We start from the raw sequence: 24,620 nt of genomic DNA on the forward strand, positions 1-24,620 counted from the left end.
CTTGTTACGACGGCGCTCCGTCTGCTCGCGGCGAAGTAACGTGTGTGTGTGTGTGTGTGTGTGTGTGTGTGTGTGTGTGTGTGTGTGTGTGTGTGTGATGATTAAGCTACTGAGTGAACTTTCAGGGCCGCCGATAAAACGTATTGGAGGCCGCACTGTGTGGCGCTTTCAGTCTTCAGTTCCTCCCAGCCCATAACTATGGCAGCAGTGTGTTGAGGCGAGTTGAAGACTTCAAGCGCTGCGCAGATTCACGACCCGGATCCCGGCTGTCGTCAGAGCGAACGACGACGAAGGATGTTTACGTTGTGAATTTACTTTTTTTTTTTTACCCTGTGTTCGCTGGTTCACATGATCTTTTGTCAGGTCCCTTGCACTTGAGAGTTTGAGCAGCTTTCTGAAATTTCAGCAAACTTGCATCAGCTAACATCTGAATATTTGACGCACTAAAGTAACTAAAAGCCTGATTTTTAGTATTTGTACTTATATACTTCCATTTTAAAGTACATTTGAGAGGCAGATATTGTACTTTTTTTACCCCACATTTACATGAAATACAAATCGCATAAATTATGTTGTATTATAGTATCGTAGATTAAGATATAGCAATAATTACCGCACCTCTCTGAGCTGCAAACTTCAAGCGATCTAGTTTATTGCGGTCGGGAAACCGTCGGTGTTTTGCTGAAAAAGGTCAGAAAAAGGTATTATTTTCAGTTTGAGAATAATCCGACCCCATGTGTAATTTAATACTATCAAGTGTGAAGCCCCTGTGTTACCTCTGATGCACTGCAGCATCTCGCTGCTTCTTCGCATCTTGAATGTCATTGATGTTTTCTCATGAATTAATTTGTCTCTGATACACCTGCACCCGGAGGACTCTTTATCAGCTCCTGCAGAGAAGTGATAGAGAAGTGCTTGACACAGCATTCACATGCAAGACCTTCGCCTTTTTATTCTCATATTCTGCATTCTTAGATTTTTATTCTTATTCTTAAAATGTTGGACTCAGAGTGGAGGCAAATAAGACTTGGAACTTTTTCTACAGTAAAAAAATAAAGCGGTGAAGCACAAAAACTTTCTTTCAGAATATTTTGGTTGCCGTTTTACTCTGTTGTTGCAACACTTTGTCCGAGTAATCTTACTTATTTACTGCTAATTACACAGCAAGTACGTTTTGACAGAAGCTAATGCCACCTGGACTTTGTTTGTTATCAACATAATAAGAACGCTTTTTTAAAGTTGTTTATTTACCTAAATATAATGTCCCATTTTCTGACAGTATGTAGCACCTAAAGATTGGTTTAACTTTTTTTCTTTACATTTAGGAACTCAAAGCACTTAAAAATTTAAGTAAAGTGAAAAGTCACGGTCTTGGTTTAATGTTTAAAAGGTCCACACAGTTATGCTGCTATATCATATATCTTAATAAAGTACATTTCATGAGAGGATTGTTGGGAAGCAGTTCATTAAAGAATAACCAGATGTTAATGGCTGGTTTATACCGACATCAAATGTATGCATATTAAATAATTTATAATTCATATATAATCATTTATATAATCTGATGAAGTTGCTTTATCAGATTGCTTTATTTTTAATACCATTTTCTATGCTGTAAAACTGAAAGCTAAATTACATCCTTCTGATCAGTGTTATGGTGCTCCTAAAAATAATTACATAATTACATTTTACGCCTCAGAGAAGTATATAATTGTGTATCTATCGTGAAACCCTGCCTGCACCACAGGCCTGTCAATCAACCAGACACACCCATAAACACACCGCTTTTTGAGGCCTAGCATCTGATTAATAATGGGATTATTTTCAGATGGACTGACAGCAAACTAATGAGGACTGACTTTACCAAATGACATTGTAAAAACTTGTAGAAAAAATGTATTGACTTTGTATTTCATGAGTTGAAGTTGAATGGGAGTCAATGGAGCTGGAGCCTTTTTTGTAGCCAACCCCTAGTGGCCCTTGGTGGCATTGCACTTTAACGTATTGGCCTAATTTGTTTGACCCGGACACTAAATCATCTTTTATACCCAGTTTATGGTCAAAATTATCCTTCACTCCTCCCCAGCTCATCAAAATATGGTCACTTCTGGCTCCAAAAATAAAAATAAAAAAAATAAATAAGATGGTGGCTGCCAACATGCCAGATACGGCAGATATTTCAATATGGCCAATACAAGCCAAATTCAGAGGATATATTAAAAAGATTCCTACCATATGGCAGTGCTACATGACCAGCATGGCTTTTGTTTGTAAAGGGGAGTTTACTGCACAAAGCCAGAAAAGATACTGTCGAGACTTCACTGTGGAGAAAAATCCTGCAACCAAAACCGACTGTTCATTCGCACAAACTGTCACAGTAGAAGCACATGTTTGTTTTGTGTTTGGAGTGACAGGTGAGGATTTGGTCACTCTTCAGACTTAAAATCCCACTCTGTGACTGTTCTCGGCTGTAATCCCTCTTGATGTCAGCGTGTCCTCCTGTTTCTCCGATCCTCTCCATTTTCTCCTTCTCACTTCTCAACCCCCGCCTTCGCTCATCCACAATGTGGGGTTTTTGCTTTCAAAAACCGACTTCTTTTCCCTTCCCTCCCCTCAGGCGCATCTCTCCAGCAGATTAATACATTGGGATTTGAGACACTAGAAGATTCAAGGCAGCGAGCTAATTTTGAGATGTGCATAATTTCCTCGGGGTAACAGAAATTAACTGGCTCATATATGATGAATTGTCAGCCAACTGCTTCTGTATCTTCGTTAAAAAGCACCACAAACTGGTTTCATTTGTCACACCGATCAGTGGACGTCTTTCTTCTTTTAATTTTTTTTTTCAAATGGTGGAAACATGCTGGAGGAAGCTGCGCACGGTGATGATGTAAGAAGACGCACTGAGGCGTCGTGTTTCGTGCAGCACGCCTGTTTGATCTGCGGCGCCCTGGGGAAATGTAGTAGACTTTAAGTATACGTGTGGAACCGGAGAGTATACTAAGTACACTACGTTTATCCAGGGGATGCCTGCTGGATTCCCAACACGGACGAGAGAAGACGGAGAAACCTTAAACTGGACGCTTAAAAACAAAGAGTTTAACTGTCCTCTGTTGTCAATGACAGTACTACAAGTATTACTGTATGTTCGGAGTATTTTTGTCACCACAATCACTATTACGTTGTGTAAACGAGTTGTCTCAGACATCATAACATAATTTCTTGTACTGCTTGTACTTCTGCTACTTCATCTGCCAAACATATTAATACTACTACTAACCTACGACTGCAACTATCTTGATCTATTAACCAAGTTACCAATCTACCTACCCAGGTGCTACTATTAATACTACGTTTTCTACTACTGCTTCTGCTACTTCATCTACCAAGTGTACTATTTCTGTTACTACTACTACTACTTAACTAAGTTACTATTCTACAACTACTACTATTACTGCATCTATTTTTTTTTTTAATACTATTGCTTCGACTACTTCATCTACCAAGCGTACTATTTCTGTTACTACCACCACCTCGATACATTAATAATGGCTTTCAATAAACGTATTATTACTATTACAACTACTGCTGTCATGACTACACTGCTCATAATGACTAATTCTGTGTGTTTTAGTTCTACAGGTGTTTCAGGGCGTTTCTCAGCTGCTCCCTCCCCGAGGGAGGCTCCAGCTTGAAGACGGTTTCTCGCGTGACCAAAACTTTGCGCACCGCCCGCCAGGAGAAGGGCCCCCACGTGTCCACTGCCGCCCCGTCCACGCCCCTGCCCACGCCCAACTCCGTCCACAGGTCCACGCAGGGGTCCAACCAAGTGACTCCGTCCCCAACTAATCAAGACTGCGCCGCCCCCCAAAGTCCCGATGCCGTCAGCCCCAGACCTAAACTGATTCTGGTGGCTCACTACAGGGAATAAAAAAAAACCCAGAGACAACGGGAACTGAACGTGCACAGAGAGGAGAAGGAGCAAACGAGCGGGGGGTCTCCAATTAAGGAACAAATCTTCTTGATAGCAGAAAAGAGCGAGCGCAAAGTGAACTCAGCGGGAGTCTTAATTACAATCGTTGAAAAGGGACACGGAAAACGTCTCATCCTGCTTACCCGGGGGTTCTGTGTACAACGCAGAAGGCAGATGTGAAGATTAGGGCTACACGTAGTGCTTTGTGTCAAGGTTACACATTTCTGCCATCAGGATGAATTTGACAAAAATAATCCCATCCCATCCCACGGAAGAGCACAGATGTTGCATTAAAGCCCCCCCCAACTCCACCCCGCCTGAAGTTTGCGCAAAAAGGGCCCTCGAGGGATTCATCCCAGATTCCCCACTCGGCAGACTTGTGTCCGTCTGTCAAGGCGGCTGTTTCTTTCATACGGCGGGATGATTAATTTGGAGGTTGACGTGGAGAAGCTGATTATAAAACAGAACGCCTGCTCTTTGCAAGAATTCATGAGTACTTCTACAATGTGATTACTCGTGCTGGGAGGCAAACTAATGTCAACGGTCTGCATTGGAAAATGGGTACGCCGGTAACACTTTACTTTTTATCCCCTATTTATTCGGCAGTTTTTAGCAGTATGTAAACATTTACTAAGTAGTTTAAAAGTGTCTGTAAGCGGATATAAAGGTTTTTTTTTTTTTTTTTTGTCTTTATTGATGTAGAACATTTTCAACAGCTAGTTCTGTGCAAAAAAAACGTGAAATGTTTACGTACTGCTGAAAAATGCTATATGGGGAGGTTGAAAGAGGACCGGTTATGCTGTTCTGTATTTTGTCATGAATGTCATATGAAACTTGGCAAAATTTTCAAACAATGAGATCGGTCTGCTCTGATCACTCGGTTCGAGCTGACGTCGGCTTGTCGTGGATTTCTTGATCTGCTTCGGGCAAAAGCATGCCGCGAAGCAGAGACACGCACATCCAACCAGCTCGGTACCAAAATGAGTTAAGCCTCGGGCTGTCCGACGTGTGCACTACCTCTCCTGCACTGCACAGCGTGTCTGGTGCGGCGCTACAACTGCCAGTCTTAACATTTGAATAAAATGAGTTTCCCTTTAACAACGGCCACCAGTAATGAATGTTTGAGGTCCGACAAGCGAACCAAAAAAGTAGGCACGGGATTTTTTTTTGTTTTGTTTACCCTCGTTCATAGCGAGACACACAGACACAGTTGAGAGAGTATGATAATATACTGTACTTCGAGTGTACGCTGGGTTTCGGCTATGATTATATAGTGCACATGTGATCACAAATCTTTTTCTTGCCTTTTTGTTTTGGTGGGAACCATGCGGGTCTATTTTCTAGGCGATGCATTGCAGCCTGTGTAGCGGATTTCCCACAAGTACACTTATTAAAAGGGGTATAGGGCAGAAAAAAAGAATTAAGATTAAGAAAAATAGGGATTTTTTTTTTCTTCTCTTAATCAGTCCTTTAATAAATAAAAACAACAACATGAACATTAGCATAATATGTCTCCTTTAAAGTAAAGTGTTGCTGATGCAATGGATGGGTCTTTTCGGAAGTGTTTTTGGAATGAAACCTTTTCCTGTGTGAATTCAGATGTGTATATTTTTGGAGGTTTTAATGAATGTGGGGTGTACGGCGTCTCAAAGGAGGAATATGTTAGCTACGAGTCAAGAATTAGCATGGAAATAAGCACGATTGCACTTTACGGATGGAGAAGAACGATGGAGAAGAAGACATGAAATTGCGTTCATTCTGCTCCATTAATTCAATTATGAAAATGAAAAATTCACATAAATAGGTCAGGCTTTTTGTGTGTATTGATGTATCTTTGTTACATAACTAAATGATGTGCTTTCTTAATTGGAGAAGTCACTCAGGAACATTTTGGAGAAGCACAGTGTTCTTTAGCGGAGGTTTCATAAATCGTTTGTTGATTTTTTTTTTTTTTTTTTAATGCAATGACATATTTTGTCAGTTTAAGTGTGTAGCTACTGTAGCAGGATTATTCTGCATTTCTTTCCCCAACAATAATTTGGGGTAAGCATTTTTCATGACCCCGTTTCCATGCCTGATATTTGAGGATTTGATACAGAGTACTAAAGATTTGTTGAGCAATTTCATGCAATTTAGAAGTGAGAAGCATTTTATTATGCCTTTATTTACACTTTTGCGGCATATAGGCTCCCTGTTATCAGTGCTGGGACTGTTATGAAAGCCATTAAAGGGAAATTTCACCTTATTATCTTGTTATCTGTGACGTGTAAATACATTTCACTGTTTTAAGTTGTCAAGGTGTTTCTGAAGCTGCCGCTTCTCTTTGTTTAGTGGAAATGTAGTTTTGTGTTGTCTCCTAATGTATTTTACTTTGTTTATGTAACATAAATGAAATCACGTCACAGACAAATATCTCAGTCGTTTTCTATTGACTTCACCCAAAGTGTGAGTATGTGTGTCTTCCCTGAGAAACGGGGAGCTCAGTGTCACTTTCTCTGATTCCCTCTCCTCCATATCCATGTGTTGATTAATCCATGAATTATTAACGCAGGCATTATTACGGGGAGGAAAGTAGATTAACGTTCAGAATTACAGCCTTCGTCTCGGTGAGAAACAAACAGCATGCGGAGCGTTCGAATGGATTATTACAACTGACAGCCCTGAATGCATAATGAGCTGAGGGCTGCAAACTCGCACAGGCGAAATAAGGCAAAAAGTCAATAATGGAGTTTGCATAGTGTTTTTCTCAATCCCATCTGTTGAGTGTCAAAGTCCTGCGGGACTGAAACGTGGCTCCACTAACGTTCACAGTCGTGGATTGGAAAGGCCAGAGATGTACTCGACAACTGTTTGCTTCGTGAACGTTGTCGCTCACATAATTGCGTCTGTCCTCTGCGTGTTACTGGAGGACTCCACGAGTGGGTACACGAGAGAAACTGATATAATTACAACGTGCAGATTTGCCTGATGTAAACCACAAACAGGGCAGCGATCGAGGGGGTCAGTACTTTGCTGATTCTGAGATTCTAAAAGGACAAAACACGGCATCATCGGCACCGTTCGCCCTCCGTTTTTCCAGCATTTTCCGAAGTGCACGGATGTAATAGTCTCGGACTTGTTTCCACTTAGTCTTGCAGGTCCCTGTCTGTCACAACTTCATACTGCCCCATATAGTGTAAAAAAAAAAAAGTGGATGTAGCTTCCAGGTCTGGAAAATGAGGCTGATGCTGAAGTGCCTTAAGCTGCGATGCCACCGGGTGCCACTAGAGGCTGGCTTCAAAAAACCTCCAGCTTTGGCGCTCCATCTGAAAATAATCCCGTCATTAATTCGGAAAATATTCCTCAAAAAGCTTTTGAGGTTTTTAGGAGCAATCTGTTTGATTGACAGGCCTGTGGTGCAGTCAAGGTAACAGGTGTCGGTGGGCGGGACGTAGTATCGTCGATTTTCCAATCAGATCTAGTCAGATCCACCGCTCACTCCTCCCCCAGCCCGCCCAAATTTGGTCACGTCCAGCTCCAAACCGCTCCGAACTTGCAAGATGGCGCCGGCTAAAATCCAGGTTATTTTTTAGCAACAAATTCCCTCGATATCAATGTGATGAAGCATCTGTGGGATGTGCTGAAAAAAAAACACAAGTCCGATCCATGGAGGCTCCACCTCACAGGACTTAAAGGATCTGCTGCTAATGTCTCAGTAGGCGAGTGGTTTTAATGTTAGCGGCTAATCAGTGTCTCACACTATTAGACAGGACTTGCATTCAATTTTGAACTCTCAGCCTTGATCAGGTGAGCGGAGAGAGAAAAGAGAAGCATAGAGACACAAGTGACTATCAACTGTTAGTGCGGCTAGTATCTGAGACCAGAAACATGTTGGTTCAGGGCCAAGGAATACTTACTGGACAAAAAAAAAAAAAAATCTACAGAACCGAGGAAAGACAACAAACAATAAATGCACCGAGTTGGAGAGAAGAGGAGATCAATGCATAACTAAGAGATGGCTCAAGGTCACTTGCGGAGTCCCAACTATAAGCTTTATCAAAAAGGAAAGTTTTAAGCTTAATTTTTAAAAGCAGAGAGGGTTTCTGCCTCTAACCCACCGAGTGAGCTGCTTCCAATGAGAAACCGCTAAAAGCTCTGCCTCCACTTCTACTTTTGGAAACTAAGAAACACAAACAGGTCTGAAAGATCTTTAAGATAAGATGAAGCTTTGGCTTTAGAGAGCTTAGCTGTGAAAAGTTACAGCTGAAATCATTTTAAGTTGTTATGTTGAGAGGTACACGGTAGATTTATGATGAATGTGTGCTTGCGCATACGTGACTATCCAGACAAGTGTGTTTCCAGAAGATGTTGGATTATGTTTTATTATATTTTCTCCCTCCACAACCCCTGTGCTTCTTTTTCCATCAGTACCCCCTGCTGTGCTACTCCAGAGATGGGTGATGGAGGGTGTCATTGACATGAATGAATACCCTGCAGAAATGGTTCGCGGGATGCACTTGAGAATTACAGTTTTCACACAAAGAACCTCGCAGCATTGAAATATTTAAAAAGATACCCAGCACAAAAAGCAGAATTCATGTAATCACCTCACCCTTTCCAGGCAAACTGGCCTTTTTCATAATGAGCATAATGTTTCGGTGCAGCGCTGCTTTATGCATATACGAGTCTGACTCTGTCTGGGACGTGAATACGGGGAGAGAGCAAACCGCGGCTTTATCACTCGCAGAGACACCTATTGCATAACCAGACAGATTAGACCCGATTATCGACTCCAGACATCTGCAACTAACTGCAGCGCCCTGTATAATAAATTGTTACTCTGTTGTGATGGAGTGTCAGGACACAGTGCTCACAAATCTTAATCGAATTATACTGAGAAGTTGCCGGGAAGGAATGTAACAAATCGAAGTAGCAAGCATAACGCCGCTCAGCTCCAGCAAGTTATATAATGTTTAGTATTTTAAGTGCAGATCCATCCATGTTTAAGTAATTAATGCTTCAGTTTCTCGCAGCACTGGAAGTCGAGTTTTTTGGGGTTTAAAATTTTAAGGAGACTCTTTCATTCATTGCTGCAATATGTCGAAATAGTTAACTAATCACATGTGATTTTTACAGCAGTGCAAAACATTGCTGCCTGTGTTTTCATTTCTGGGTTAATACACCCAGAAATAATACTACTACTAAAAACAAAAGACTTCCCACTCTGTTGTTTACAGGTCTGTGTTGTTGTGTTTTCGAGGCACAGCCAAGTTTAATTTTGTCGGGAAATGATTTGTCACCCACCCGTGGACCGCGTTCTCACTTGAGAGATCCGGATGATGAAGCAAAACAGGATGTGATAGCTCAGGGGGAAGGATAATTATCAACATGGCAATGAGAGTTTGCAGTGGCGGTGCTCAGATAGCCTCTATTTTCATTACACTGAAGAGACACTTCACGGTTGGATGCCCTTGGTGTGTTTATTATTGTCAGGTTATGATATTTAACGCATGCCGTCCCCGATTTACCTCAGCCGGTCTCACTCCTGCACACTGCCGGCAGGATGTGCTCACACATGAGGACAGAAAGAAAAAAACAGGGCGAAAGGTCATCGGTGTTTCGTGGAGACACTGGTGCCAAAGCATGCAGTTCAGACCGTACACAGGACAGTGTTGCATGACGCAACAACTGTCTGTTGCTTCAGACACAAGTGAGACCATAAAAATTGGATTTATGAAGCCCCGGCTGAGCAGCGGTTTCCCGCCACCGCCCATGCACACTCATCAAATTAACTTTTATATATGACCTTTATTTAACCAGGTAAAATCAATTGAGAACCAATTCTCATTTACAATGATGACCTGTCAACACAGTCCACACAGTGACACAAACAGCACAGATACAAAACAGTATAACAAACACATGAGGAAAAGGCTAAAGACAAGACTTTACAAAGCTCAAAACAAATTAGTGGCCAAATGGAAAATGGGACATTTTTTGGATAATAAATCTCTCCCGCGAGAGACCTCGTCATATCGAGAATGACGTCGGAATATTTTCCAGACTGAGTGAGCCTCAAGTGTTTTTCTTCTCTTTTCAAAAACTTCAGTCCATTTGGTTCATCAGAGTCTGACTTGGGAATCTAAAAGCAAAAGAGCACTTATTTATTTGTTTGCTTATTGTTCCATTAACCCCAGTTTACCTCCTGGTCAACCACCATACATACATAAGAAATCCCGAGCTGCTATCATCGGGGCGGACTAACCAGCGACCAGTGCAGTGAAGTCAAGAGTTTATTTTGAAATGTGGTTCCAACAATTGTGGTGGCGGGAGAGCGAGATGAAGCGATACAAACAGCTGCAGCAATGCTAACAATCATTTGGGAATTTAAGAGGGACAAGAAAAATTGAAAGAAGGTGGATCTGACTCGACCTGACTGGAAACCCGGCGATACTACTTCCCGCCCATGGATAGCCGTAACCTGTCAGCACCACAGGCCTGTCAATCAAACAGACACGCCCCCAAAAACACATCTTTTTGAGGCTTATTTTCTAATGAATGAGGGATTATTTTCAGATAGACCGCCAGAAAACGAATAAGCAGGAGCGACTTTAGCTAACAACACCGAGGTAACTTGTGCAGAAATTGTATTGACTGAGAATTTTTGGAGAAAAGTTGAATGGGAGTCTATGGAGGCGGAGGCTTTTCAAAGCCAACCTCCAGTGGTACCTGGTGGTATCGCAGCTTAAGGCACTTCCACATTGGCCTCATTTTTCAGAACCGGAAGCTACGTCCACTTTTACATAGTTTATGGGCCAGACCCATATATTCATGCAGTTAATTGGGATCTGTTAATACCAACCAAGATCCCAAACCTGACTATGATGCACCAGTTATCTACATGAAAAAGAACAAAACAAACAAACAATGAAATAGCAGTTTTAAGTCAGTTTGAAGCGAAACGTGGTCAGCAGTTGCGATCAGCAGACTCGTGAGGCATTAAAAATGATAAAGAGGCACGACTGTGATAATGGTGATCATCATGAGTTGTCTTAAATGTGATGGACTGGTCTGTCACTCAGAAGCACACCCTGAACTGTTAATGACGCCACAGGGATCACAACAAATGTAGCTAAACATCGCAAACAAATGCAAGAAAAATAAGTTACCGAAGATAAATGAGCTCAATATCAGCGGCCTTTATGTATGCAAGAAAAACATTAAGCAAAGCAGGAACAATAGGAAAACAGCCCCCTTCATTAACAATTGATAGTCTGACGTGTCCTCGGGGCGTCCTTCCTCTGGCTCGGTTTTAATTGGACTGAACGGTATGTCCTCTTGTCAGGTCGCTGCTTCATTTGTAACTGGACCGCAGCCGTTCCTACTGGGAGTCGTAATGGAAAACTATGCACGCATCTCCGCTAAATCACTAAATGCATCCTCGTTAACGGCGTGACAAAGATAGGAGGGAGTTTCAGATTGGTTTTTAGTATCGCTTCACTTTGAGGACAAACGTCCGTGTCGGTTCGAGTGAGCAAAACAGTCTGTGGAGAAGACTGACGTTTTATCGACCGGATCGTCAGCATTTAGTTTTTTCCTGACTCTTACTGTTGGATGATTACTTCTGTGCTCCTTTATTGATTTTGGTTTTACACGCACAAGTTAATAAATTGTGTGTACAAGAGTGTGAAAAATTATCTTTTGGGGCTTGTGTTTTATTTGTGGGAGGGGAATTTGCCTCTTGTAAATATATAATACATTTTTAATGATGTTTGATTTGGTAGTTTTATAAAATAACTTCAGTCTGGTCAGTGAGTTTTTCTTCGGGGTTCATTTCCTCCTAAGTGAGGCCAGGTGTGGCAGAGCAATCAGGTGCTGATTGTGTGGCAGCCTGGTGGACTTCATCAAGTGAATCATACAGGGGGTTCAAATGAGTTTATGTTTTCTGTTCTTGTTTCTTCTATTTTTATTTTTTATATATCTCTTGTGTCACAAGCAAAGATGAAAGATAATTAGAATTTTTTTTTTTTAAAGCAAAAAGTTGTAATGAAGTTGAGGTGTGACTGAATTGAACATATAGTTGCACTTTGTGGGCAGAGCCATTCCCTGACAGAAATGTGAATGGTACAATCCGAAAAGGTATTTAAGCTGAGGGTCCAGGCAGTGGCAGATTCTTGACTGTGGGAAAGGGGGAGAGTTTTGTTCACAGGTTTTCTTTCTTTTTTTGGTCATTTGGTAGGATAAAACGACTGCAAGCGATTCCCTATGGAGGGTTTCCAGACCTGTGTTCACAGTAAATTGGTGCCTGGTTCACACCAGGCTAATGCGAAAGTGCCTAAAAGGGAAAACTGAGCAGCATCTAGAGCGCCCTGTGTTTTTCTGGCCCAAAAATACATCCCTGTAAATCAAAATGACAGCAAACTGGTCCCAGAAGAACAGTTTTTGAAACTGCTTCCCAAAGACACGAAAAATTTGAAGAATTTATCGCCTCAACTGTGACCACATTTACCATCAATACTGATTTGACATCCACATAAAACATTTAAACCATTAGCCCACAGCACCACCTCTCACTCGGGATAGAGACCTTCAACTAACAAAAGGACCCTTATTCAACACAGCATTCCCATTAACTCCTGATCAATATGGAGCGGCCCTGGTGAAAACACCACCTGAGACAAGGCAGCCATAACACAAAGAGGACACTGATCACACTTTTCACCCCCAATATCTGCTGAGGGGGCAAATCCATCACAAAGCTGCAGTTCAAATTTATGGATTATGTAGAAGGTAGAAAATTGATTTCTCCTCCCTGAGCGCATTAGCTCATGATGGAAAAGTGGGATTATGGGTGCTGAAAATCCGCCAGAAGCAAGTGACAAATGGGGCTATTTATGGTAAACAAATTGTTGTAAAAAAATTAAATTAATACACTTTAGATTTTGTGTCAGTGAATGAGGGGGGGAGCTGGAAAAAAATCCGAGTAGAGACACAAATGAGGGCATAAACCATTTGCGCTTTAATTATTTCGTAAAATCTTTTTTGCAAAAAGAGACCTGGGAACAAATTAAATTAATTTCAAAATCTATAAGCGGTCGAGAGAATCAATTGAACAGGCATGCAGTAAGCACCATTAAGAGTGTGATTTTAATAGTTTTGTTTAATATTGAATAATCTAAATTCCACATTTATAATGTATATTCTGATTAAATTTACGCCGACGTCAATAGAACAGTTTAAATTACAGTGCGTATATGTTATTATGGCCCCTTTCCCTTCCACCTGCTGGAGCCTGCAGTCAGGGAGGGTCGTTAAGATAATGTGGCGGCACCTGTGTGGGCGACTACCAATTAAACCGACCTGTTACAAGCAGGTTGGCTTCATCGTTTGTCTCTCTGAGGCTCCACATGTCTTGGATTTGGTTCGTTTGACCCATCTTTCTACCTTTTTAACACCTAGCATAAACACTTTCTACTTATCCATGCGGTACACCATTGACTGTATATAAAAGTGGACGTAGCTTCCCGCTCCGAAAAATGAGGCCAACGCGGAGGTGCAATACCACCAAATGCTGCTAGAGGTTGGCTCCAAAAAGCGCCGGTTTTCCATAGACTCCCTTTCAACTTCTCTCGCGAAATTCTCAGTCCAAAAAAGGTTTTCTGTAGATCACTCGTTAAAGTTACTCTTCCAGATTAGTGTTCTGGCCGTCGATCTGAAAATAATCCCGTCATTAATTATAAAATAAGCTTCAAAAAGCTGTATTTTGGGAGGGGCCGTGTCTGTTTGATTGACAGGCCTGACCACTCGAGGCCGTTTACGAACCAACAGACTTTAGGTAAATGTGGCCGCCGGGGCATCTCTTTAGGGGGCGCTCTCGAGCCATTTGGCCGCGCCTACTCACGACTCCATTAGAATACGAAATTTTTCACCGGGAGACATATGTGTATCCACTTTCATGAGTTTTTGAACATGATAAAGCCTCCAAAAAGGCAATTCACTTTACGCAAGAACAACTAACGACCAACATCTTTACGAAATACAATCGGGCTTTCGCAACGATGCTCGGTCCCCAAGATTAAGGGGGTGCGTAAGGCGGGAGCTAACCGCTACCTTCACTTTATGCTTTTTTTTACCCCGTATCTCAATTTCTACGGCTACTACCGGATAATCGTGAACATCCCCATGTACACACTTAATCCTCACCCACGATGCCTCCACCAATGCCCCGGGCTGAACCAGGCTCTGGTAGATCAGCGACTGCATGCAGCCCGAATCCACCATCGCCTGGTGTGTACCCCCTGGATCCTTACCGGAACGCGATACGGCGCTCCCGGACCAGGGGAGGATGTTGGAGGCCCGGCAACCCGAACCGTCTGTCCCACCTCCATCAATGGACACTCCCTCCGGTAGTGTCCTGGCTGCCCGCACCTCCAACAGTCCTGCCCTGGCGGTTGAAGCCCCTCCTGTAGGGAGAGAAGTGTGCCAGGGCTGGCCGCTACTGAAGAATCAGGGAACCAGGAGGGCTGTTAGTGCCCGTGGCGCAGAGAGGGGAGGGGGGGAGGCAGCAGAGGTGTTTGGGAGGTGTGGAGGAGACAGTTGAGGGCGGTGAACTAAACCTGTTGAAGAAACAGTTTAGCTCATTGGACCTCTCTCCAGGTTCCCTCTGGTTGTCTCTCTCTCCCCTTGAACCCAGTAATCTCCTTCATACCGGTCCACACCTCCCCTCACGTTGTTCTGCTGGAGTTTGGCCTCCAGCTTCCTCCCGTAGGAGTCCTTGCGCACTCTCAGCTTCTCCTTCAGGTCACGCTGCACTCTCCTGAGCTCCTCCCTGTCCCCAGACCTGAAAGCTGCTTTCTTCTGATTAGGTAGGTAGGTATTTACTTTATTAATCCCCGAGGGGAAATTTTTTTCGCTACAGAAGCAATAAGATGATGATAATAATAGAATAATAGAAAAGCAATAAAATAGCAGTTATAAATATAAAATGCACAGTATATACAGTACATTATTTATATATATATATATATATATATATATACAAACAAACCAAGAAACACAGTCAACAGTGTTATTGTACTGTGATGGATTTTGCCAGAGGTGAGTTATTGTACAGTCTTATTGCAGTGGGCAGGAATGATCTCCTGTATCTGTCCTTGTGACAGCGGAGCTGGAGGAGTCTTTTAGAGAAAGTGCTCCTCTGTCCTTGCAGCAGGTGGTGGAGAGGGTGGACAGGATTATCCAATATGGACAATAGTTTGTTCAGCGTCCTCCTCTCCACCACCTTTTCCAGGCTGTCCAGTTTGTAGCCGATGATGGAGCCGGCCTTCTTAACCAGTTTGTTAAGTCTGTTGGTGTCAACGGGGATCTCAGGCCTCACTCCGGGTAGCAGCAGTAGGGGCCTACTCAGCGCGATCAGCTGATCACGCGAGTAAACAATAACAGTGCCCCCATCCAGAAACGTGGAAAAATTACGGTCCATTGTCTGACCGTTAAATTAACACACGAGAGAAGAAAAAAAACAACTGCGAAGAGGAGAAAGGCTTAAAAAATACTAATAACAACACTCGGGGAGCTGCTGCAACAGGCTGCCGCTAGCGTGACGCCATCTTATCCAAAACACCTTAAAGCACCTTCAGGTCACTGGTGATCCACGGCTTGTTGTTGGGGAAGCATTTTACAGTCCGGGATGGTACGGTGGTGTGTTCACAGAATTTGATGTATTCTGTGATATAGTCCGTCATGCTGTTGATGTCCTCCCCATGTGATCCAAACAGCGCATTCCAGTCCGTGAACTCAAAGCGTCCTGCAGGGCGTCTTTTAGCCTCCTGTGTCCACCTCCTCACAGTCCTGGTGGTCACAGGCTGCCTCTGCACCAGGGGGACATACCTGGGAGTCAGCAGGACCAGATTGTGGTCTGATCTACCAAGGGGGGGAAGGGCAGCAGCACTGTATGCATCCATGGTATTATCATACAGTAAGTCCAGAGTTTTATTGTTCCGGGTGGGGCAGTTCACATACTGGTGCAAAGTTGGCAGTACTTTATCCAGACTGGTCAAAGTCTCCAGTAACTGCCAAAAATGCACTGGGATGCTGAGTCTGCAGTTTAGCCACAGTGGAGTGGATGGTGTCCACTGCTGCCTCTACGTCAGCTGATGGAGGAACGTACACAGCGATAACAATGGCGGACGTGAACTCCCTCGGTAAACAATAAGGGCGCATCCCCACGGCTAGAAGTTCAATGTCCGGGCTACAGAAACGTTCCTTCACACACACGTGGTCGGGATTGCACCACCTCTCGTTCACATAGACTGCAATCCCTCCACCTTTCTTCTTGCCGCTCCGAACAACGTCTCTGTCCGCCCGAACAGTCCTGAAGCCGGGTACGGCCGCGCTGTGGTCCGGGAGATGTGAGTGCAGCCGTGTCTCTGTGAAACACATGATGCTGCACTCCCGGTACTCTCTCTGGGTCTTTACCAGCGCGCCGAGCTCGTCCGTCTTGTTGGCCAACGACCTCACGTTCTCCATTAAAATCGCCGGTGCCGATGGTTTATATCTCCTTCTCTTCGCCTTCAGCTTAGCTCCAGCTCTGCAACCCCGACGTCTTCTCCGAAGTTCGTCAGGGATTTCAAGCCTCACTCCGGGCAGCAGCAGTAGAGGCCTAGCCAGCGCGATCAGCTGACCACGAGAGTAAACAATGCCCCCAATCCGTTGTGCGTAGCTCTCCGTTACAAAGAAGGAAAAAAGTAGAAGAGCCACCGGAAAAGTTACAGTCCATTGTCTGACCATCACTTAACACACGTGACGAAAAACAAAAAAACAACAACTCCGAAGAGAGGAGAAAGAAAGAAAAATACTTAAAACAAAACACACTCGGGGGAGCTGCTGTAACAGGCTGCCACTAGCACGGCGCCATCTTGCAGCCTGGTGGTGCTGTGGATGATGACCTCATCCAGGTAGGCAGCCGCATATGCAGCATGCGGACGCAGCACCCCCCGGTCCATGAGGCGTTGGAAAGTGGCCGGGGCACCGAACAACCCAAAGTGAAGTGTGGTGAATTGGTATAGCCCAAACGGAGTGGAGAAGGCCGGTTTTTCCTTGGACTCTGGCGAGAGAGGAATCTGCCAGTAGCTCTTGGTTAAATCCAGTGTCGTGAAGAAACGCGCAGTGCCCAGCCGGTCCAGGAGTTCGTCGACCCGGGGCATTGGGTACGCATCAAATCGTGACACATCATTCACCCTGCGATAGTCCACACAGAGTCATATAGATCCATCCTTCTTGACCACAAGAACAATGGGGCTGCACCCGGCACTGTTGGACTCTTCTAATACCCCCATCCCCAGCATAGCAGCCAATTCCCTCTGAACAATTTTTCTCTTGTGTTCAGGTAGCCTGTAGGGTCGCGACCGCACCGTCACGCCGGGAGACGTCTCAATGTTGTACACTGAGGTTCGTGCGTCCTGGCAGGAGGGAGAACACGTCGGCAAACTGCTTCTGCAACTGGGCCACGTCCGTTCTCTGGGTCCCGGAGAGATCGGCGTCAAAAGGGAGCGAGGCAGGATTGGTGGACTTTGGAACCTCTGGCCCCAGCTCCTCTCTCTCAGATACCACGGACACCAGAGAAACAGGCTCTGCCTCTCCATATTTTGAGGAGGTTGAGGTGGTAAATCTGTGTCGCTCCACCCCTGTCAGACCGCACCACCTCATAGTCGACGTCCCCTACTCGCCGTGTGACCACAAAGGGCCTTTGCCACTTGGCGAGGAGTTTCGAGCTGGAAGAAGGAAGCAATACAAGTACCTTTTCTCCTGGTGCGAATTGCCTCAGCTTGGCCCCTCTGTTGTACAGCCGTTGTTGACGCTCCTGGGCCTGGAGCAAATTCTCACGTGACATCTGACCCAGTGTGTGGAGTTTTGCTCGCAGGTCCATGACGTACTGAATTTCATTTTTCCCGGGGCTCGGACTCTCCTCCCAGTTTTCCTTAAGCAGGTCGAGCACCCCTCGTGGTTTCCTGCCAAACAGCAGTTCAAAGGGGGAAAATCCCGTAGAGGCCTCGCGTGATGCACGTCCGGGAGACGGCTTCGGGGAGGCGGCGCGCCAGAGTGCGAGGGTCAGTACATCACTGCTTGCAGTTTTAATTGTTTTTCCTTCTTGGTCCTGCCATTTTAGACCTCGTCTGCATTAAACCGGCTAAATCTGATAATGCCGTTTAAATGTGTGGAAACAACGTGAAGGTCTTTGATAATGGATCTCTGCACACTTGGAAACACCCCAAACAACAGGAGTTGTTTTTTTTTGGACACATGGAAAGTGTAAATACGATGCAGCTTCTCCAAGTCAGATGTCGGAAAAGACTCGGGTTTGCGTTTTTTTTTTTTAGAAAGGACACAAAAACCATTTCACAAATCCCCCGCAGATAAAAGTAACATCTGAAGAGCGGGGCGGACTTTGATTCTCGGCTGCCGTCGTCGCCTCTTCTGTGTCTCGTACCTGCTTACGTGTGTTCACCTAAAGAACCCGCAGATCACGTGGCTGCTTGATGATGGGTGACAAAAGAAACATCGGCCGTACGTTGTTGGTTTTTTATTTTTCAATGAGTGATTTAATACGTTGTCACTTTGTGAACGCTAAAAACATGAGCGATCTGATCTAGAAGCTCTGGAAACTCTTCGAAAAAAGCTTTGTCTTGGGGCATTAAAGATAAACTAAGAGATGAAACCACTTCGACATCCTGCATTACTTTGATTTATCTTGGAAAAACAAAAAACAGACCATCAGCTAATAAACTTTTTTTTTCCTTTTTTTCTCCATGTCATGGCCATGTGCTGCTGGTCTTGTGGTAATAGCTGTGAGATAATTCCTTTTCTTTGTAAACAGGATTTTAAGCACATTGTGCACATTGATCCTCTCATTTGGCGTCAGTCTTCTCAGAAGCTCTGAATGAGGCTCCTGAAGGAAAATGTCAAAGGTCACGTTGAGTAATGAAGACTATTCATCACCAGAAAATTGCTCTAGAAACAAGTTGCGCTCTCACACACACACACACACACACACACACACACGTCATCTGATTCACACCTCGAGCCACGTGATGCTTGTTTATCGTCCTGCCATTCACTTCCGTCCATCATCGCTCACCTCTGTCCTTCTGCGGCTGATCACGGTGATGAAGACCAACGCCGCTGCTCTTCCTCGCCTCCATAAAATATGTGTTGCGCGATAGCCTTTGTGTGTGTGTGTGTGTATCTGGCCTTTTTCCTTTTCAACTCCTCTCCTTGTTTATCAACCTCGTGGGAAACTGGCCACACCGGGAGGCTCGGATACGGAGATAATAGAGATGAGGCAAAAATATCAAGGGGAAAAATTTTACATTTATCGGCTACCTGGGAACGTTTGTGCCGGTTTGTGACTCCCCATTTTTGTTAGCGTTTACGTTTCATGTTTACATTATTGCACTGTGACGGCGTCATTCGGCATAAATTTCTCAATTCCCGGGAAGGAACGAGTTTATCGCCGGTTAGACGCGCCTGACAGCTGGTGAAACACCTCGGCAAACAAAAACTGTGGTGGATCATGTGGGGAAAATTGTCAGACAAATTGTTGGGTTGCAGAAGGATTACGCCTCTTTTTGTTTGAGCAGCATCCTTTTATAGAACAGCTGATGCTTTTTTGATTATTATTTAGAATATGTCTTTCCAAAATCCTTCCGTATAGAAAACAAAACGGGGGGGGGGGGGGGGGGGCTTTTCGTGTGGATGTGCACAAACTGTTGAAAAAATAAAGATGAATTATAGAAAGCGAAAATACAAATATTATTCACGATTACACAATTGCTGCAAGCGAGTGACAGCCGAGTGTGTTTCCATAACATCTCCTGAACTATTTCGATGAAGTGAAAATGAGCGAAGATCAAGTTCAACGCTGACTAATTGATGATCCGGCTGACGCATTCACACTCCGCTGGGAGGAAAACCGAACGTATCTTCAAACCTGCGCTGTTTAGTTCAGTTGAATGTGACTCCTTCCACCCTGGAGGGGCCCCTTGCATAATACTAATGAAATGCAACTTTTCGAAAATGGACGCGGCATTTGTTGTGCTTAGTTCTGTAAATTTTGGTTGGGATGCAGTTTTTATGTCGGATCCAATAATGTCGGTTGTTTACTCTCTAATTTGGAGTTTTCATTTGGATAAAGTAAATGTTTATCCTTTACTTTGTCTGTTCATTTATTTTTGAACAAATAAAATAAGATACTGAAAAAAGCAAACTGAGTGCTAGAAACCTGAGGCGATGGCTCTCTGTTATAAGTTAATGGACTGTGGTGTCCAACCTCCGGGGCTCTTCAAGGATCTTGCGCCAGAAACCCTCAGGGGCACCTTTCAGGGGTCAAGTCGAGTCCACGCCTCGGCGGGTCGGAGCCGTCCGGCAGGTGGTCCTAATGTTTCGGCTCATCAGTGTGCGCTTTCCAACGGAGGCGGCCAACGATCCCACGGCTGCTCGCCATTTCAAGGAAGTCCCCGAATCCTGCTTCTCTCACGCAGCCACCCAGGTGGTTGGTAATCCTTTCCTCCTGGACGCCAGCCGCTCTTCTCCTCCTGTTCAGCTCACAGCGACGCTTCTCAGATCGGTCGCAGTCGTCCCCTCGAGCGGTTTGTCTCCGCCAGAGCTCGGCGTAAAAATGGAAGAAGGCTTGGAAACGGGATGATTATTTTTAACAGCTGGCCATTTGAACAGCGTTGTTCAGGACCGTGGGCCGTTTTGATTAAAGATTAAACGCTGCCACAAAACCACTTGTGTCACCTGAGCACGTTTCTGCCACAGATTCGGTTCTTCACGTCTCTGCTGGCAGTCGGCTTCAGTTCTCGAAGCGGCTGTCTGCACACAAGTTGACAAGTTTGATGCTTTTTCCTTGTAGTAATCTTTTCATAGACTTTCAATTTTGCCTTCAATCCAAAACTGTGTCCATCGTTTGTGAGTCGGTCATGCTGACGTTTAAGCACAAAGAGGAAGTCTGACCACGCTCCTTAATGGTTGTCGACGTCGGGTTAACTTTGAAACCGTTGGAGAAGCCTTTAAAAAAAGCAAAAACACTTGACTGAATGTCCTCGCAGTGAATCATCGAGCTTCTCTTCGATAACGACCATCGCTGTTGAATTTTTGAGGTTGTAACCAAGAAGCCGGCACGTGGTTTTTGTTTTTACCCAGCGAAGAAAACCCTGCCCTTCACCTGGTAAAGTGTCATCACGATATAATTAGAGCCTACGCGGTGTTTTTACTGTGATTATAGTGTACAGATGTGATCACAGATCGTTTCCCAGTATACTGAATCTATGAAGCCATGAAGCGAAAAATAACCCACGCAGGCAATTGTGTTCCAGGCCTTCGCTACTCCAAAAGGGCGGACCAATCAGGGACCAGTGTCAGGTGCTAAGTGATCATTAGCTGTCTGAGCCAGCCTGGCACTTGCGTGCCATCAGGGAGTGTCTTGCTCAAGGACACTTCAGCACACTTCGGCCGGTGGACAGGAGGATCTCTCAGGAGGGACATTTCACCCACTCAGTCTGATGCAGACGGATCTTCTGCGTCAGAATCATCTCCATTCACTTCAGCGCCGGTTGGAAGTGGTACAGAAATGTGAAGGTCCGACCTTGCAACATTGCCATCATGATTTTTACTTGAAAGTAAAAATTATTGTTATTATTATTATTATTTATTTTTTTTAAAGACATGAACAGAGATGATGAATTGCCATCAAATTTGAAAGGAAGCAGCAACTCGAAGAAACAGATGGCAGAACTAGTCTCGGACACTTATGACCGTACAACTGACGTTTTCCACAAAGCGCTTCTTCATCTAATGGAATAAAAGTTTAACTTTTTTTTTTTTTTTTTTTTTACTTATTTCTGATTGCAATTCTACATCTGACAAAAGCCAGGTCTCGCTCATTTCCTCGGTAATAACATCTCTTCTGTTGCTTTTAGGATGCTTTTCTGCAGCTGTCAGTAGGAAGAAATCTTTTCTCTGGAGCACCTGAGAAGGGCGTTAAGGCACGAGCACCAACGTTAACACAAAGGCATTACAAAGCTGAGGAAAGATACAGGCTGGACGTGACTGAAAAAAAACTGAGACCAGAAAACTTTGACGTGGTAATTTTGAGCTTTGCACATTTGGATTTTAGTGGAGGATAATTATAGTTCCACAATGTGATTAATGGGATTTTTAGATGTAGATTTAATGGTTTAAAAAAAAAATCATCAATTTTGATGTCAATTACAAAACTAAAGTAAACACTATTTAACAAATCCGATTCATTTGCAGATGGAATCGTTGGCACATCCGGATGAGTGTATCGGCGTTATTTGCCGTGCACTCTGAGCTCCAGTTCGTACCGACCTCAGCTTTGAAGTATTCAGTGATACTTGAATGTTAATTACTCAACAATAACCCCAATGAAAAACAAATGCCTTATGATGATGATACTGTAACTGTGCTTAAAAAGAAAAACAGATTCAACATATTTCTATTTATTGTTTTGGGCACTGAAACGCACTGCAGCACATTCACGGGTCCTTCCCCCACCCGGACATCTCGTTCCTGAGAAAGCACTGACACGCACTCATATCTTTAGTGAACCTCCTGCCTCTCCCTGATGGGGTCTCGGTGCCCTTTCCTGCTGATCCTCGAAATTTGTTGTGTACTTTTCTTCTTGCCTCAGCTCTCCTCCACTTCTGGCCCCAGTTGAGCTGACGAGAAAATGTGCCACAAAAATTAAAAACTTCTCCCACACATTTTATTGGTTTTTTTTATTGATATATTATAAACAAAAGCAAGGTAAATGCAAGGTTTTACCTCCCAAGCTGCAGTCATACTGCGAATGTGGAAATTTCCCAGATGCACATTTTACTAGAAGCTGTTCACTTCAATGCTGGATTATAATGACACCAGTACGTGTATTTTTCACTTTTTGGAACAAAAGAAAATCGCATCAGGCTTCAGTTCAGGCAGATTTCACCGAAAATCTGCAAATGAATGGTGAAGGTGTCTCACTGCACGGCTCGTCCGTGTGATGTAATGTTACAAACTTAAGCCCCCCACCCCCATAAATTCACAAGACGCTGGTAATTCAACTGCCCTTAAACAGCAGAATAGAGGATAAAGAACTTTATCCTTCAATCCTTTGCTCCGTTTCTCGTCCGTGAAGTCGTGCAAATGATGACAAACTGAAGGAAGCTTCTTTGGAGGGATTTTGGAGCCGGGCCAGTCTCCCCGGCGAGGGCACAGCCGGGGCTGTACCATCGTTTCGCCCGTGAACTCGGCCCGGTTTCAGCTGCACTTCAGACGGACTGTGAACAAGTTCCGACTTATTGCTTCAGGTCACCCAGGTGGAGAATAGGAAACAAATCTCCCATCGCAGTGACTCTCATATTTAATGGTAGAAAGTGACTGTTTTTGTATTAGTGGTTTTAATTTACATCCAATCGAGGGCCATCAACTTTTGTTAATATACAGAATTTATAAATAACACGGGCTCACACTGTAGTGGCAGTGGAGGTGTGTGTGGGGGGGGTGTCTTTAAAGGGCATCACGGGTCCCGGTGTGAGCCTGCAAGAGGTTCTCCTGAGGCGTCGCCGGGCATACCGCAAGGAATGTGCCTGTGCCGCGGGAGGGCACGTCAGCATCACTCGGCGTGGGGCTCGGTTCCGACGCCGAGACGCGCAGCCCCATGCTGGAACATGTCAGCCTCCCCGGGACGAAGGGCTCGAGGAAAACGGAGCTGTGGCACGAACTTCCCACTTCGCCTCTCTTTCTCAGAGATGTGATCGTTCCTCTTGCCAATCTCCACTTTTTCTTGGCGTCCTCCTCTACATGTGCAACAAAAGCCTAAATTTACATCCCGAATTTAAAAATGTTAGTTCACAAAATCAATGTACTTATGTCACGGTACAGGAGTATGCTGGTTCGTGTGTTTGTGGCTTACATTTTATGTATGTTTCCTCACATTTATCATCTGACAACTATTGTATAGTCAAAGCATCCATCTCCTTCTTTAAGGGCTGTAATCATGCATGTGAGAAAACAAACGCAACCACTGTGATTTTACGGCATGTGTCATGTATACAGAACTCTTTCATATGATATTGCATCATGCCCACAGCAGACCCCCCCCCCCACCCCTATCTGACACGTTCCCACGGCCACGCTTGAAGGATGTTCTCATAAAAACACGAATTTGCGAATGAACGCTGATCTTACTGCGTCTTTTTATGCAAAGGTTTATTTTCCCCGCCAAGGGTTCAAATGTGATGAGCTTTTCAGCAGAGCGGCGGACGAGGCTTCTGTTTGCGCTTCTAAACAGCTGCTCTCCACTTCTGATGCGCGCGCACTCGCAAACACGAACCTGAGGCACCGTGGCTCCAGATGGCGAAGCTTCGTGGCCAAACATGGAAACTTTGGGAAATGTACACAGAAAGAGGCGGGCGGGCGGGCGGGCGGGCAGAACTCGGAGAGGCGCTCGCTTACGTATTCAGACAGATTTTGTTAGAATGGACTTTGTCACGCCGAGCAAACGACTGCCCCACTTCCATAGCCCTTCAGATTTCATTTCTATAGCATTTCATTCTTTAAATTAAATGTGGGGAAAAGGCCCGACTTCTGTTCACTGCTGCACCGAGGC

At 44.4% G+C, this 24,620-nt stretch overlaps 2 protein-coding genes across 3 annotated transcripts in view; one reads left to right on the forward strand and one right to left on the reverse strand.

Moving 5' to 3' along the window:
- The window catches only part of tmtopsb (teleost multiple tissue opsin b), a 28,059-nt gene extending 22,624 nt beyond the window's left edge, over positions 1 to 5,435 (forward strand). Inside the window, exon 4 of the mRNA XM_069696529.1 lies at positions 3,635 to 5,435. Coding sequence (XP_069552630.1) covers positions 3,635 to 3,931 — 297 coding nt within the window. The 3' untranslated portion in view covers positions 3,932 to 5,435. The remainder of the gene's footprint in view (positions 1 to 3,634) is intronic.
- The window catches only part of cops9 (COP9 signalosome subunit 9), a 202,300-nt gene that overhangs the window by 158,352 nt on the left and 19,328 nt on the right, over positions 1 to 24,620 (reverse strand). The window lies entirely within an intron of this gene.

The sequence above is a fragment of the Brachyistius frenatus genome, unplaced genomic scaffold (genome assembly GCF_029030835.1).
Source record: "Brachyistius frenatus isolate BFR_SWC_R1_liver_20210118 unplaced genomic scaffold, ASM2903083v1 Contig_21, whole genome shotgun sequence".
NCBI classification, from domain to species: Eukaryota; Metazoa; Chordata; class Actinopteri; family Embiotocidae; genus Brachyistius; species Brachyistius frenatus.